The 17,009-nt window shown below is 42.3% G+C and overlaps 3 protein-coding genes across 4 annotated transcripts; 1 reads left to right on the top strand and 2 right to left on the bottom strand.

The window, feature by feature from the left end:
- Positions 1-7: 7 nt before the first annotated feature.
- On the top strand, positions 8-10,816 carry LOC311109455 (bone morphogenetic protein 8B-like; the record flags this gene model as incomplete). The annotated part of the gene is made up of 7 exons (XM_084152362.1): positions 8-581; positions 2,212-2,404; positions 2,841-2,989; positions 3,232-3,426; positions 3,621-3,700; positions 3,852-3,962; positions 10,169-10,816. The coding sequence occupies 7 exons, from the start codon at positions 8-10 to the stop codon at positions 10,316-10,318; spliced, it is 1,452 nt and encodes a 483-aa protein (XP_084008488.1). The 3' UTR covers positions 10,319-10,816.
- Positions 5,535-7,045, bottom strand: LOC311117967 (uncharacterized protein). Its single transcript, XM_084157584.1, has 7 exons — positions 6,892-7,045; positions 6,713-6,762; positions 6,524-6,593; positions 6,341-6,427; positions 6,170-6,268; positions 5,965-6,045; positions 5,535-5,871 (listed from the first exon to the last, which is right to left on the bottom strand). The coding sequence occupies exons 1-7, from the start codon at positions 7,018-7,020 to the stop codon at positions 5,671-5,673; spliced, it is 717 nt and encodes a 238-aa protein (XP_084013710.1). The 5' UTR covers positions 7,021-7,045; the 3' UTR covers positions 5,535-5,670.
- A 1,286-nt stretch (positions 10,817-12,102) lies between the features above and the next one.
- LOC311109505 (zinc finger protein 706-like) lies at positions 12,103-16,731 on the bottom strand. 2 transcript variants are annotated; one of them, XM_084152423.1, is made up of 4 exons: positions 16,645-16,731; positions 15,559-15,700; positions 12,984-13,111; positions 12,103-12,852 (listed from the first exon to the last, which is right to left on the bottom strand). In XM_084152423.1, exons 2-3 carry the CDS (start codon positions 15,691-15,693, stop codon positions 13,016-13,018), a joined length of 231 nt encoding a protein of 76 aa, XP_084008549.1. In that variant the 5' UTR covers positions 15,694-15,700; positions 16,645-16,731; the 3' UTR covers positions 12,103-12,852; positions 12,984-13,015. The 2 variants fall into 2 exon arrangements, with proteins under 2 accessions (XP_084008549.1, XP_084008550.1); XM_084152424.1 differs by having other exon boundaries at positions 15,559-15,714; positions 16,645-16,707.
- Positions 16,732-17,009: the final 278 nt, after the last annotated feature.

The raw sequence follows: 17,009 nt of genomic DNA, 5'->3' as shown, positions 1-17,009 counted from the left end.
TTCCACTATGGCAGCGGACACCTTGGAAGATCTCTGTTCAACCACACAGAGCTTTGACAGACCGGATGGTTTCAGAACATACGTCTACACCCACAGCTGCCCGTGCACAGGAAGAAGACACATCCATGACAACAACAGCAAGTACACCTACAGGTGCCTTCTCCAACTACCACTCTTCCATATAGCTCTCCTCCTCGTCCCCTTGCTGCTCTGTCTCTGGGGCCACCAGGCCCAAGGAGTCGTCCACTCCAGCTTCCGCCGACTCAGCAGCCGAGAAAAGAAAGAGATGCAGAGGGAGATCCTGTCCATCCTGGGTCTACCGGGTCGGCCCAGACCCCATCCTCCCCTCCGACCGCCCTCTTCAGCCCCCCTCTTCATGCTGGACCTGTACCACGCTGTGTCGGCCGAGGGGGATGAGGGAAACGGAATAGGGGATTGGGCAGGGGGTCTGGGGTTCGGCGTTGTGGATGGGTTGACGGGCCACATCAGCCATGCCGCGCTGCCCACGCTTAACACATACACGGCGCCACTGGGGATGGTGGTCAGCGAGGCAGATACGGTCATGAGCTTCGTCAACCTGGGTGAGTTACTGACCATTGATAAACATGCAATTTAAAATTATTGTGTTTTAATTGGCTATTGTTGTTGACTCGTTATCCAATTAGTTGGGAGTTGTTTGTTCAGCCAATGGCCTCCCAATAGGGATTTCCAAATAGAGGCCCCAGGGCCTGATCTGGCCAAAAACTTATCCTGTGATCCTTTACATGTCTTGCAAAGAGCCCAGTAACTGAATAAAGGACATATAGTTGGATTTTTCAATGGGAAACTAGGCCAAAATGGCAACGTTATGTGGTGTTGAACCAGTTCACCTCTCAGGGACAGTTTTGTTATCACATGAGATACTTTTCCTGTGCTGCACCATCCCAGTCAGTAGACCTACTGATGCTTATCTGACACGGCATAAAAATTAAACATCCTTTTCCCAGTCGTTTCCTTCCGCTATCTCTCCTGGAATAAGATGGAAAACCTTGTTACCGTGGGAAACATAATTCCATGTTATTTCTCTTCACATTTTGCATTGCTTCGACACTTGATATGCTAGTTTTTCTTCGGATTTCAAGTATTTTGACATACATAATAATATATATTACTGTATCATACATTACTGTTTTTGTTATATTTTTGTGTAATTATACATTTCAGTTAATGTTTCACTAGATCTTATTTTGACAATGTCTGGTGTGACGCCTTGAACCACCATCTAACCAATCTAGACAGTTTCTCATTTATAGCCCCTGTCAGTTGGAGAAAGAAAATACACCCATCACACACACAGTACACACACACACACACCCTATCAATCCGACCCAGTCAAGGCCATGCAACCCGCTCAACACAGCTGTAAGGAATTACAGGCCCCACTGACACACACAGAAATGGAGAAACGGGCTAACAAGAGGGGAAAATGCGGCAGAGGACCGCTCTAAAAATACTCCCCAACCTGTAGTTAGTGGTGTGTGTGTTGAGCAGCTGCTGCAGTTGTAGGTCCTTAGTGTCTCTAATTACTGTACACTACAGGGCCCCGACCGTGGTTGTTAATCTGCTCTTCAGAGAGAGAGAGAGAGGATGTGTGTGTGTTCATGTGTGCGTAGTCTCGCTTGAGACACTGTGTCTGTGGTGAGAGACCAGCGTGTGCGTGTCCTTCCCTATCTTTCTCTGTCTTTCCCTATTGCCTCCCTCTCTCTCTACATTATCTCTATCCTGTCCTCCTTCACTGGGGATCACCTGCACACCTCTCTCCACGTCTGCTCCGCTCCTCTTTCCTCTTATTTCCATTGACTCAGTCACTCACCTTCCAATCCTCCCATCTCCCATCTCCCTCCACACCTTCCCACTTCTGCTGCTCTTTTCTCTCCCTCTGTCTTCTCATTCACCACTTTCATATTATATTTATTGGTCCATGTTTTGCTCTTTCGCCTCCCTCTTCAACCTCCTCCTTGTGTCATGTTGGAATGTCTGTATCATACACTATGTATCGTACAATGAGTATATCTCTGTGTTTGTATTTCTGTCTTTTTAGGGCTTGTTGAGGGGAGTAGAGGTAATGTGTAGTGTAGATGTGAGCATGTGTGAATATGAGGTTTTGTGCTGTTTAAATGTGAAAATGTCAGTGGTATTACATCGACCTCCCTCTCTCCTCCTCTCTCTCAGTGGAGCAGGAGCGGGACCTGCTGCAGCCGCGGCCGTACTGGAAGGAGTTCCGTTTTGACCTGACGCCCCTCCCCCAGGGGGAAACAGTGACAGCTGCAGAGTTTCGCATTTATAAGACCCTGACCATGGGCCAGAGGGCCAACCGCACCCTGCACATCTCCGTCTACGAGATCCAACGGGAGAACAAACACAGGTTCCTGCCACTAGATCTACTTAATATAGCTATTTAACGCTCTCTCTCTGACATATGTATATGATCTACTTTTGGTTTTGCATGAAAAAAGGATCAAACAGATAAAATAATGCCTTTCTTATGATTCCCCTCACTCTCTTTGCATGCTCTCTCTTTTTTCTCTCTATACACCACGGTTTGGCATATCGGTCCAGATGTTTTTTGTTTGTTGCTGTGGCAAAATGCAATGTTGAATTTGTATTGCTATTCACCCTGGCCTCATAGAACTCCTGGCAAAATAACTCATTGGCCACGTTGTGGCTTGCGAGGACGTCTTGTACAAACTTGGTTCTCGAGAGCTGAAGCTCAGTGTCTGTCTCTACTGCACGGCCATACAACATGTTTTGCGTATCTCTCCAGAGTTTGTTGTCTCATGCCACTCCTCGACTTTCCTCAGAGAGCCAGAGCTGGTGCTGCTGGACATGCAGTCGGTGCCTGCGGGGCAGGAGGGCTGGCTGGCTTTTGACGTGACCTCGGCCAGCAACCGCTGGCTCCTGCACCCCCGCAGCAACCTGGGCATCCGGCTCTATGTGGAGACAGAGGAGGGTGAGCCTCATAGAGTTAATACTATGGTCAGGGTCAGGAAATGCTCTGCAGATGTGGAGGCTATTTCCCACTAAGTGGATTTCTTGATTTTTATGCCTTTGAATAAGGAGGGAAATTCACTCAGAATACAACACCAGTACCTGTGCAGTAACACTGTAATGTCACATAGTATTTGTAATTGTTTAGTAAATACATAGAAATGGAGGTTTTGGTTTACCTCAAGATTGTTCTCTCTCTATCAGACCGGTCCCTGTCAGCTGGGTGGGTAGGATTGGTGGGTCGTAGGGGCCCCCGCTCCAAACAGCCCTTCATGGTGACCTTCTTCAGGGCCAGCCAGGCCCCCTGTCGCCCCCCACGCGCCCTGAAACCCAACCCCCGCAAGAAGAAACCCAAATACGACCTGCCCCTGCCCAGTATACATGGTGAGGTCCTACAAGGTCAGGGGACAACTGGTTTTTGGTCTTGTTGTTAAACTTGTTTTATGCACAGTTTAAAGGGATAGTTCATCCAAATTACAAAATTACTTAAATTGCGTTTAAATTTAGTTATGTCTTTTATTTTAAATCCAATGCATCCAAAGTGTACATTACAGTTTGTCCTGGCTCATAACATATTTTTTGGTCCCTTTCAGATCACAGCCACGTCAACAGTGGGCGTCAGGCTTGTAAGAGACATGAATTATATGTGAGCTTCAGTGACCTAGGCTGGAAGGTGAGATTCTGTCTCCCTTAACTACTCATTCGATTGAATAGATAATATCATGAGCTAACATTGTATCAACTTATTTGCTGTAACACACAGTTCTATTCTAGTCATTAATCTAATCTTGTCATTCTATTTCTATGGTATTTCTCTCCATTAGGACTGGGTCCTGGCTCCTACGGGTTACTCTGCCTTCTATTGTGATGGAGAATGCCTCTACCCTCTGGGTTCCTGCATGAATGCCACCAACCACGCTATGATCCAACTAGTGGTCAGTATGCACTACTAAACCCTCTCTCACATGAACGCTAACATTATTGGTTTCAGTCGGAAAGATGGTAAATGGCTCAGACATTAATGGCAAATATAAAAAACTAAAATACCCAAGTTACCTGAGTCTACAATGGCGGACTCTCAATGTAGAGTGCGGATAGTGAGAAGTAACATTCAAGACTGAAGCAATTGTGTCCTCTAGTGGTATACTTTATACTGTACCAGGTTACTACAGTACACACACTGATAATACAAAACATTAAGGACACCAGCTCTTTCCATGACATAGACTGACCAGGTGAATCCAGGTGAAAGCTATGATCCCTTATTGATGTCACTTGTTAAATCCACTTCAATCAGTGTAGATGAAGGGGAGTTAAAGAAGGATTTTTAAGACTTGAGAGAATTGAGACATGGATTGTGTCTGTGTGCCGTTCAGATGGTGAATCGGCAAGACAAAATATTTAAGTGCCTTTGAACGGGGTATGGTAGTAGGTGCCAGGCGCTGCTGGGTTTTTCATGCTCAACAGTTTCCCGTGTGTATCAAGAACGGTCCACCACCCAAAGGACATCCAGCCAACTTGACACAACTGTGGGAAGCATTGGAGTCAACATGGCCAGCATCCCTGTGGAACGCTTAGGGTACCTTGTAGAGTCCATGCCCCGATGAATTGAGGCTGTTCTGTGGGGAAAAAGGGGGTGCAACTCAATATTAGGAAGGTGTTCCTAATGTTTTGTACACTGAGTGTATGTTTTTAAATAGTACAGTATCACATCACAGTACAAAGCCATATAAAGTGTGGACCTGTAGTACCTGTAAATCAACTAAACGTTGCTTTTTATTTCCATATGCAAAGAATAAAGCATCATTGTTCATGTAATAATCTAATATTAGCCTCATAACTCTAGGAAGAGGAAATAGTGATGAAATAATCAAATAAATGAAAAGACAGAGTTTAGTTTATTTATTTTATTTTTGTTTTTACAGGGACAGTGCACATTAATCAACGTTTCAGTAAAAGCGCCGATTTTAGCCAGCTGGCTAATTTTCAACCGCAGTAATAAATGTTTTTGAACTACTACTTATTTTATTAAAAAATGTAAAATTCAGTGCAAAGTAATGTATTGCATTGGTGTCTAGATCCCTGTTAGGTGGCAAAGTGTCACAATAATACTGTGGGGAGAGAAAACAAGAGAATACATTAATTTAATGAGTGTTAACTAATCAGGGTTCAACAAAGCACTTAAAGTTCTCAATTCCTTCACAAGAGAGAAAATGTGAGAAGAGAGAGGGATGAGAAAGGAGTATGGTCCCTGCAGTATGACTACATGCTGGCCATGAGGTTCTCCAAGAGGTACTCCAGGAGGCTGGAGAGCTCAGTGACCAGAGACTCTGGGTTAAAGTACCAGGCCAGCTTCTGGCCAAACATGTCATCTAGCAGAGCCATCAGCCCGCCCTGAAGAGAACACCACACAACACATAGAAAATGGCTCTGAGTTACTAGCTTATCAAGAGGAGAGAGACAATATAATAATAATAATATAATATGCCATTTAGCTGACGCTTTTATCCAAAGCGACTTACAGTCATGCGTGCATACATTTTTTTGTGTATGGGTGGTCCCGGGGATCGAACCCACTACCTTGGCGTTACAAGCGCCGTGCTCTACCAGCTGAGCTACAGAGGACAATGAGCACTACTCCCCCTAAAATGGCATTGAAACCTGGTTAACCATTAATAAGGAAGTAAAAAGGAAGTAAACTAAGAATACGGAAGTAAACAGGAAGTAACCTCTTGACTCATTGAGCAGCAGCAGGTATCTCTCAGCCTCTGGCTCCATGTTGGCAGCAGTGGGCAGGAAGGAGTATAGGAGAGCATACAGACGCTCCACGAACCCACCAGGGTGCTAAAGGAAAAGGAGGAGAAAAGAGAAGAGAAGAGGAATTTAAGTGAAACTGCTAAGAGACATCAAAACATGTACCAGTGAGATGCTACTTACCACCATCAGGGACTTCTGAGCTGTCATCATCCCAAACAGCACCAGCTCAAAGAGGACATCAATCAGGTTAACATGATGGATCTAGGACAAGAAAACACGTTTGGAGAAAATAGGAATGATTTCATATAGATCAGCTACTGTCATTTATAAAAGACATGCATGTGGAAGAACTCAAAGTGAGACTTGAAAGAGTTAATGAACTCACCTTTGCCTCAGCCAGCTCCCTCTCAATGTCAATCTGCTTGGAGGGGTCACTCAGGTAGTCCACAAAGTTGTTATAGGCACGGATGAATTTGGCCTCGTCCTATGACAAAGAAAATAGGATCTTAGTGAACAGAACACATTTCCCTTGACAGACAATGAGTTAGTGAGTTACCTTGTGGTTGGCCTGAACCAGTGCGCCCAGGAGGACCTTTCCCACCACAAACAGATGGTTCCTGCTCAGGGTGGAACCGAGCAGGGTCTAGAGAAAAGGGAAGAGTTAGGGTGAGACATTTTCCTCTAGGAGACAGACAGAACAAGAAGTCACAGAGAGAAAAAGAAAAGTGGGTCCACTCACAGTGAAGGCCTGGCGCAGGGAGACGAGCCTCAGGGCGATGTCCTCCACTATCTTGGTGGTAAGGTAGAGGCTGTGGGAGGGAGGGAATGGAGCATGTCAACCATTAGTCAATGGGGGATAACAGCATTGTGACCACTATCCTTCAGCATCTGACAAGCCCAGACTACACAGACATTTAGAGGAACTCACTTTAGCAGAGGAACCTCCCTCTCCTCAGGCAGCAGGTCCTCCTCCCATCCCTACAACAACAAAACAAGCATTCAAAATCAGTGACCAATGCAATGACATAACAAATAATCGGTCAATCGAAGGATCTTAATGTGCCTAGTCAATAGTATGTATGTGTGTGTGTGTATGTAACATCTGACCTCATAGCAGTTGTGGGCCTCTGGCTCAGTGAACTGCTGAGTGGTGGCCATAGAGAAGGAGGCAGCCTCAGACCATGCTGAAGAGGAGAGCAGCCCTTCCAGCCCCATGTGGAGAGTGCCACGAGACATCAGTCTGCTGCTCAAAACACGCACAACACACCTGTTTACCACACACACGTTATTAGAAAACTGACCAAATCTAATGCAAAAATGCCCAGTAATGTCTAGTCTATTAACATAGGAAATCGTTTATTACCTAGTTGCAGCCAAGCTTCACCTCCACAGACGTCTCGTGGCGGAGGTGAGACGCATACTGGGGTCACCCTGCCAGCCACATACTGACAGAGAGAGAATACATTTACATTACATTTTAGTCATTTAGCAGGCGCTCTTATCCAGAGCGACTTACAGTTAGTGAGTGCATACATTATTAATTTTTTCATACCCACAACCCTGGCGTTGCAAACGCCATGCTCTACCAACGTATTTTCTTTGCCCTATGTTATAAATAACATAATTAATCATTAGATTGTTCGCTACAATATTATAACATGAATATACTTGTACTTGACAGTGTTGATTAAATAATAACGTTAATTTGCTGTGACCATTGCTAGTTTAGACTGCACCGCTCTTGGTTGTATATCTTCCAAATCAAATCGTATTGGTTACATACACGTGTTTAACATATGTTATTGCGGGTGTAGCGAAATGCTTGTGCTTCTAGCTCCGACAGTGCAGTAATATCTAACAAGTAATATCTAACAATTTCACAACATATACCCAATACACACAAATCTAAGTAAGAAATGAATTAAGAATATATACATATATGGACGAGCGATTTGGTGTTCCATATTGGTGTTGTGAAGGGTGGTACCATTTGGAGGCGTTTCCGCTGGTTGGACCAATCAAAATCAACTTGATACCTTCTTCATTTTCACCTCCAGATCCTTCCTATTACCTATAACCGCGATCAATCTACGTTGAGAGGGGCCGTTCTATAGCGTTTTAAAGGGAAAGACATATATATATATATATATATATATACATATATTTAGTCCCTATTTAGTTTTGTATTCAGCGGATTTCATTAAGAAAAAGCATATGTTTTCACTCACGTACCTACAGCCACTAGTTAGCTTGTAAATTGAATTTCGAAGTTAGCGCCGTTCTGCCGCGGAGTTCTATTGAACGGTGACCACTTTTTGATCATGCCTGTGATGACGTTCCATTTAATCTAAACATGCTAAATTCTCAAGAGTAAATCGTCGGTAACTTTTGAACCATATACGGTAGATACATGGGGTTTGGACTATTGTTTTCTGACATAATTTTCTATTGAATGGGAATATTTGTAAACCTTGAAATAATTAATAATTTGATGGGTGAACACCCTATATATTATTGACTATTTTGCCACCAGAGGCGTTCCTATATTGTTGGTATAATATAAAATATAAATACCAAATATTGTTTTATAAAGTCACTAGCTACGTTGGAAGAATGAGACAAGGTGATTTTTTTTTCTGGTGTTGTTTAACTCCTGAAAGTATTTGCCTCAGTGGCAGTGGCGGCTCCTGAAAAAATTCTCAGGGGGGACAATTTTTCTGATGATTTAGGTGACCTACACACATTTAAAAAAAGATATGTCCATCAACAACATGAAGACAGGGGCAGCATATAAGTCAATACCAGAAGCATTTATTGACTGATCTCAAAAGTGTTGGCTTACAAAAGCAAAATAAGTTATCACAGTAAAAATAATCAAGGGTGTTCTTTCACATTCCTCAACACTGCATAAACAATATGCATTTCCATAAAACACCTCATCTAATTGTGCCACAAAGTTGACAAGTCCAAGAAAAATACCAGGGTTGGTGGAGCCCTCAGTTTCATCTTTGCCTCGCAAAGCTAACTCAAACACTCCGCAAAACTTCACACACTGGATTAGCCGGCTGAGGATGTGGCGGTTCTTGCTAACCTCATCGTTGTGGCGGCGGACAGCTAGCCTGTATCCCTCATCCAGTTGAGTGGCAATGTTCACTCTCCCCAAAGCAGACAATCTCAAACAGCTATCCATGTGGGTCTTTGACAGCTCATGTTTCTTAATCTTTTCTGAAAGATGGTGCATGTCCGTTACACCAGTCGCTGTCCAAGCGGTGCTGTCTGCCGTGCCGCCTTCAGGGTGAAAGAGTAAGCAGGGGTAGCAGAAGACTGCATTAGCTACATCGCAGCCTGCTAGCCAGGTTTTTCGTTCGTACCAATTTTTGGAAAATCCTCGGGTGTAGGACTTTCCCCCTTTAGTAGAAACCTGTTGAATTATTAAATTTGGTCTGGGAGGTCCTAATTGTTTCGTTGCCAATTTATCTTGATTTGTTCGCCGACAAAAAGGAACTTCTTTCAAAGAGACAATCGAGTTGCACTGAACGCTAGCCATCTTGACAGTAGTACGTGAATTGATTGACGCTGCTACCCGCTCTTTTCTTAGTTACGTTCATGGTTATGTTACGTATGACGAAAGCGCGTAAGTGCAAGCCCTCCCGGAACCCATAGAGATTGTATTGAAAGCTCTGATATTTGAAAAAAAAAAGATTTTACATGAGAGTATGAGAGACTTCTGGGGCGATTTTCAACCTGACTGAAATCGCCCCAAAAGGGGCGGGGCCATTTGAAGCACGACTTTAGCCTGATTGGACATTTAGTGGCAGATCAGACGTCTAGATTAGAACACTGATAACTACTGTTGCCGTGATATAATTGATTATAAAAAAAATCCCTTCCTTTTCCCGTTTGGCAGTGCGTCGCCCATATCGCCCTAATGAACACACCGCCCCTGCTCAGTGGGCTATAAAGTATTGTGGAGGACAGAGGACCCGGCTTCATTAAAACATACCTTCACACGGCCTTCCGAGTGGCGCAGCGGTCTAAGCCACTGCATCTCAGTGTTTAAGGCGTCACTACAGACCCCCTGGTTCGATTCCAGGCTGTATCACAACAGGCCGTGATTGGAGTCCCATAGGGCGGCGCACAATTGGCCCAGCGTCGTCCGGGTTTGGCCGGTGTAAGCCCTCATTGTAAATAACAATTTGTTCTTAACTGACTTGCCTAGTTAAAAAATATTGACCAAATTCAGACAAGGGGGGCCCACTGAAAAAAGAGAGCACTGAATGATCCAAATAATAATAACCCATGTCTCTTTTATAACAGGATAGTATCATTGATTATATCAAAGTGCATGTATGAATGAGTCTGATTTACATTTTTTTAATGGCAGGTTCACCTTCTGAAACCGGATGAGGTTCCCAAAGCGTGCTGCGCACCCACCAAGCTCAGTCCCATCTCTGTACTCTTCTACGATGACAATAACAATGTGATCCTAAAGAAGCATCGCAACATGGTGGTCAAGACCTGTGGATGCCTGTGACACCTATGGTAGCACATCTATCAATTCTACACCATTTTAATCAATTTGACTGCCATTGTTCCAAAAGATACAAACGAGGTAATATAACTTGCAACCAGTAGTTGATAGCAATAATCTGACAATATGCTGATAAATAGTATGTATCTAATATATTGATTTTGAGTCAGAGATTGGTATATGAACAACACCCATTGCCTCCTTCTTAAAGAAATCCTCAATTATTATCTTCACATTGGACTTATAACCATAATTCACTCTTAATTAACTAAACTATTCAAATCTACAGTAATTCAGATAATTACATCACCCTTTCATGTAATATATTCTGTGACCAATCAAAGCTGCAAAGTACTGTATTAGAACTTCAATCAATGCTAAAATTCTACCCTTTTGATGGCTATAGTATCTTGTTGAACCATTAATTGATCATTGTCTCTTTTAGATGTACTACACATGGTTAAATAAAAAAGCTAAATATATGGACCATAAATGCTTTGCAAAGATTACACGTTTTTTTCCCTTCTTTAATTATACTTTTAACCAGTACAAGTTAGTAGCAATGGAAAATGTCAAATTATTTGCCATTTTTATATGTACAGAGGATCCAATACACAGTGATGTATGTCCTTGTCAACAGATTTCTGGAGGACTGTATACTGCTATATTTGTAATAAAATAATAAACTATACTGAACAAAAATATAAACACAACATGTAAAGTGTTGGTCCCATGTTTCATGAGCTGAAATAAGATTCCAGGAATTTTCCATACGCACAAAAGCTAATTTCTCTAATATTTTGTGCACAAATTTGTTTACATCCCTGTTAGTGAGCATTTCTCCATTGCCATGATAATCCATCCACCTGACAAGTGTTGCATATCAAGAAGCTGATTAAACAGCATGATGATTACACAGGTGTACCTTGTGCTGGGGACAAAAGCCCACTAAAATGTGCAGTTTTGTCACAACACAATGCCACAGATGTCTGAAGTTCTGCGGGAGCGTGCAATTGGTATGCGGACTGCAGGAATGTCCACCAGAGCTGTTGCCAGAGAATTGAATGTTAATTTCTCTACCATAAATCGCCTCCAACGTTGTTTTAGAGAATTTGGCAGTACGTCCAACTGGCCTCACAACCGCGTGTAACCACGCCAGCACAGGACCTCCACATCCGGCTTCTTCACCTGCGGGATCGTCTAAGACCAGCCACCCGGGCAGCTGATGAAACGGAGTATTTCTGTCTTTAATAAAGCCCTTTTGTGGGGAAAAACTCATGCTGATTGGTTGGGCCTGGCTCCCCAGTGGGTGGGCCTATGCCCTTCCAGGCTGGCTGCACCCTCACCCAGTCATGTGAAATCCATAGATTAGGGCCTAATGAATTTATTCCAATTGATCGATTTCCTTATATGAACTGGAACTTAGTGAAATTGTTGCATTTATATTTTAGTTCAGTATAGAATATTTATTGTAAGAGGTTGATTTGATGCAGAAGAGAGAGTAAATGGCAGTGAACACAGATCTCCAGAAACACATTTACAAGTCTATCCTAGACAGTGTCACCTCTATTCAGCTACATAGCCTTGCAGTATATTGGAAATACATTTGAAAATACTTATAAATATGCATTTATCTGGTATCAGTATAGACGGAATGGCGTTTAACTTGCATCCAGAAGTCCCGATTTTCTGCTAGGATTACAAGGCATACATATTCTCTCACACACACAAATGTACTCACTGCTTTCCTTCAGAATGGATCAAATAGGCAGAGGAATGCTTTCATATATATTGCAACATTTATTGGAAATGGTCAAATGCAAAAAAACAATTGTTACAACATGGACCCGGAGACTATCAAAAGTGATTTTTGCATACACAGACCAAAACTACTATGGGATTTGGCATTGTTTCGACCAGGGCCTTTGCAGGCAGAACAAGGCTCGGTCTTGGGCTACTAACAAATCCTTTCCACCATGACACCATTCTCAAAGAAAGCAGAAATGATCGAGAACATTTGAACAAGAGTGTATGGGAGGAGGTATAGAAAAGAGTTTGGGGCAAAAGTAGGACAGCGGTACACAGGTGAGAAAAAGTAGGAAAAGAAAGTCACACCATGAAACTTGTAGACGTAACAGTCTAGATGTTATTGAATCAGGAATTAAGTGAAGGAAGCAGCATAGGGAAATGGGATGTAGGTAGAGTGGACTCAGAAGTAGTCCTGTGTGGCTCAGTTAGTAGAGCATGGCGCTTGCAACGCCAGGGTTGTGGGTTCGATTCCCACTGGGGACCAGTATGAAAAATGTATGCACTCGCTCTGGATAAGAGCATCTGCTAAATGACTGAAATGAAATGTAAGTAAGATGGGTGCTTCAATAGAGTCTGAAGTTCAGGAGTGGTTGGACAGATAAGGGGTGCTGGTGTGCTTCTGCCCCCATTTTAGGTCGTCAAACAAATATTCCCCCACCCATGTCCAGGGGTCTCAGTGTTTTGTCCCTTGACGCCATTATATCAGTTGCTGTGTTCAAATCGTGTGTCTGTGAATCACAACATGAAAAACAATGAGTGACAACATTTCCACATATTGAGCCATACAAAATATAACTGAAGCATAGGGCAAGATTTTGCTGCTAACGTATACTGCAAGTCAATGATGAGAGCGTCTTACCCCAGCTGTAGGTCCATTGTATGTGTGATCGTTTAAGCCTCAACATCAACCAGCTCTGGTGGCATTGGGGACTTAGGATGCTTGCTCTCAAAATGCTGCTTGAATGTCTTCGGGTCCGGCATCTGCGTCTGTAAGGGTCAGGTAAGGAATGGCTGATATTAACAATCATTGGCTGCGACTGAATTTTCAGGTGACAAACAAAGCAATAAGATGCATCAAACTACTACACATCACACAGGCCAGTACAATGGACTACACAGAGAGAAACCTAAAGGTAGGCACGTCAAACGTTCAGGTTGCTGCACAGACTATGGAGGCTCTAGAGCGCCAGGATAAATTGTGTTTGAGAGCATTTGTTAAACTCTCTAAAATGGTTAAATGAATGTAATTTTTGCAATAGTTTGAGTGGGCAACATATACTATCATCTTAAAATTGACATGTTCAATTATTTTGCCATAGTAAATTAATGTATATTGCGCTCATTTCCCTAATGTGGACAGTTTGTGTTACTACCTTACACAAGCCTGCATTGTCACCCTATAAAATTGAATGGAATTAAACAATTTTTACCTCAGATTGGTGATGTTAGTATAAAAGTTTATAGACGTCACGATTACATAAGATTGATTGATAAACCAGATCAATATCTTTGGTTTTGTACCGTTGATTTTGTCACCCGCTGGGATGCGCAGGACTTCGAACGCAGAGTTAATGAAACGGCACAGAAAATTTGGGCCGGTCTCTCTATAAAAGTCGCTGGCCACACACCGATACATGGATTTGACAGTCAAACTATTACTTAAATATGTTGTCACTGTTGATATCCTATGTCAGGTCATGTTTTCGTTTAGGTTAACTAACAAAAAAAGTGGTCTAGTCCTTTTTCCGTGATGGAAGCCTCCCGAAATCAACATCCCAAAATATAGACATAAGCCTTCAAGTTTTCATCTAACCAATCATGTATAGGTTATTCCAAGTTTCCGTGTGGCTTTTGAATAGTGTTAGTTCAAACAGCACTACACCTGAAACATTTGCCCCCTGTTCTATTGATTTCAGTGTGATATCAATGGAAGTGATTAACAAAAATAGTGTTGGTTTTTGTTGTTGTGTTAATTTCAACAGCGCGTACAACCTGATTGAATATATTGGAAGAACTGGCCACATTTACTTTTCGCCAGCCAACAAGATGAGTAGGCCTAACAAACAGCAAAAGCACCAACCTATGTCAATCTAGTATCCCCCATAGTACAAAAGTTGACCTATTCTATTCTGTGCAATAAATAAATATTCCAAACATAGTCTGGGACAGTTGTGGAATGCGATAGATGCCCAATTAATACAACCGCTAGCATAAAAAAAACAGTTTTAAGCAATGAGCCTGACGCAACAGATGAGAACATTTAGCTTAAAATGTTGATAAACTATTAGGCTATTTCTTCACATTATAAGCGCAGCAATGTGCACACGGTAGTAGGCTATAAGTGCGAATGTTCCATTCACAGGAAAACACCATTCTCAAAAGTGATCACATGCAATTATGCATGTAATGCTTTTATTATAAAGGTGCATTTTTATGGTGAAAAGGATCTTCCCCAAATTTGAGACTCATGAGCTGCGTATGCATGCCAGTTAGGCTCTACACCAGTTGTAATGCGGATTAATGTGCTTCATTTTAAGAAGTTATTTGGCCTCTTTAGTTACATTTTAGTCATTTAGCAGATGCTATCCAGAGCAACTTACAGTTAGTGAGTGCATACATTTTCATACTGGTCCCCTGTGGGAAACGAACCCACAACCCTGGCGTTGCAAGCGCCATGCTCTACCAACTGAGCTACAGGGGACCCTAGTTGTGATACAAACCGTATCAAAACATATAGGTGTGCGACTATGATTTGAAAAAGTTGCAAAAAAGCTGGGCATCATTCACAAATAATAATTCACAAGTGATAGGCTAATATTGCCACTCATCACACTATTCTTGATTTAATCTTTTCTTTATATATACTAAATAATATATGTGTAACATTTATTTAGATTTAGAATGGACCATTATCATGCACCAGTCTCAAACGGGCAGCGGAAAAAAATACATATCATCTATGCCCTTAAATAGCGAATGAGGACGCTTTCCCGTGGTTCATTTTCATGCCAGCCAGGTAGGCTATACTCCTGTTGTAAAGAGAAGTATTGTGCTTAATATTAGGAAAGTTGAGAAATAAATATAGTAGGCCTAGCCTATAGAAAGCTGATGGGATCCTACTCTTTTTAATAGAGGCCATCACTGTTTTCTCAACCAATTGCATAGCCTATAGAATTGTTGCGCAACATGAGCTCTCATGAAGTGTTTGATTAGATTGTCGATTACATTTGCATTGATGTCAGAGTGATTAGAGGGACAATAGAGTGCTAAGTACAAGGCAGTTATCAAGTTTGGTAGGCTACTAATGACCGTCAGCAGCATCAGAGCTTGGTCACGTGGAATTTGACTGCCGTCATGACTCGGTAATACAGTCACCGTAACAGCCCTAGCCCTGCCTACTAAAGGCACATAAAGTACCAACCACTAATACTCACCCTACAGACAGGACAGGTGTGGACCAGTGCTGCCTTGGCTGCAGTCTTCTGGTCTGCTGCTGCTCCCTTCTTCTTAGCAGCCGCCGCCTTGGCGTTCTTTTGCTGGGATTGAATCTTCTGTTGCCCGCGAGCCATAGCCTACCTGAGAGAAATAGACTTAGAAAAATGCAACCCATAGCATTGATATTTATCTGTTGATACCAGTATCTCAGTCTTGTCAGCAATCTAGCCATCTATGAAGAGAATGTACAAGTGAATTTAGCTAAACAAGTGACTAACCAGCTGACAACTAAACAAGAGATTATGTAAGATTATATACCTAGCTAGCTTGTATTTAGTAAACAATAGGTTTGTTATGTAACAGATTTAAACTATAAGATTTAGGCGTGCTATACAATTAATGGCTAACATTTTGTTAAGGTATCAACTGGCTAGTCAGGTGTGACTAGTCACTTGAGAAACGTGCCATCTTATGTTCGGAGAAGAATGTGATGATAAGCATAAAGCAAGAGCCAAAACAGGGCATTCCACTGCAGTGGCTAACTGGGGTGTATTCCCAAAATCAGAAAACGGGACGAAACTGACCTATGTGAAGTTGTCCGATAGAAACGTTTTTGCAACTGTTTGCTACGGTGTGCACTAATGAATATACCCATCATACCTCGCTCTTGCGTTAGTTCGGCTGGCAAAGTTAGCTAGCAATGAAAGCTAGAACATTTAGCTAACTAGTAAACTAGCCAATTGATTAGTAACAGTTGGCGTGAATTTATTAGTAACCGTTGGCGTGGTTTAATGGTAATAACTAAGACAAACATGTCTGCGGCGTGAACTTAAACAAAATACAGCATGGTTAACCAGTTCTAACAACATTGGCTAAGCTATAAGTTGGATAGCTAGCGTAGGTAGCCAAGTTAGCCAGCCATTTTCACGTGTGGCTTAGCTAGCTAGCTATTTAGCTACCGCCGAAGAACTGGATAGCTAAACCAAAATGAATGTTACCGAAGTGTTTATTTGCGTATAAGTTGCACACACCGATAAATGTGCTGTTCAATCTGATAAATAAAATGCTTATTTTTTATAAAATACCTTCGCGTTGTTTCGCCCGTCTTCGTTCTCCTTGGGTGTTGTACCAGAATCGGAAGATGGCTAGTAGGAGGTGTCAAAACTACGCAGCGCCACCTTCTTCTTCGATGAGGTTTAACGGCGGTTGGCATCCAATTTGTTGCATTACCGCCACCCACTAGAGTACAACTCCCTTATATATAACACTACACTCACAAATTCATAAATATGATTAATAATTAACACCACCCTACTCCACTATTTAAATATATTAATTCCTACCTCATGCCCTCAACCTGAAATGATGGGACATCACCACTTAACACTCCCTGTAACTCTTCTGATGTCAAGTCTCGCACACCCAAATAAATACCTCTCTGCAGCTGCCT

Source organism: Coregonus lavaretus (assembly GCF_964263955.1).
Source record: "Coregonus lavaretus genome assembly, chromosome: 3".
NCBI classification, from domain to species: domain Eukaryota; kingdom Metazoa; phylum Chordata; class Actinopteri; order Salmoniformes; family Salmonidae; genus Coregonus; species Coregonus lavaretus.
This window is presented reverse-complemented; position numbering and strand designations above follow the sequence as displayed.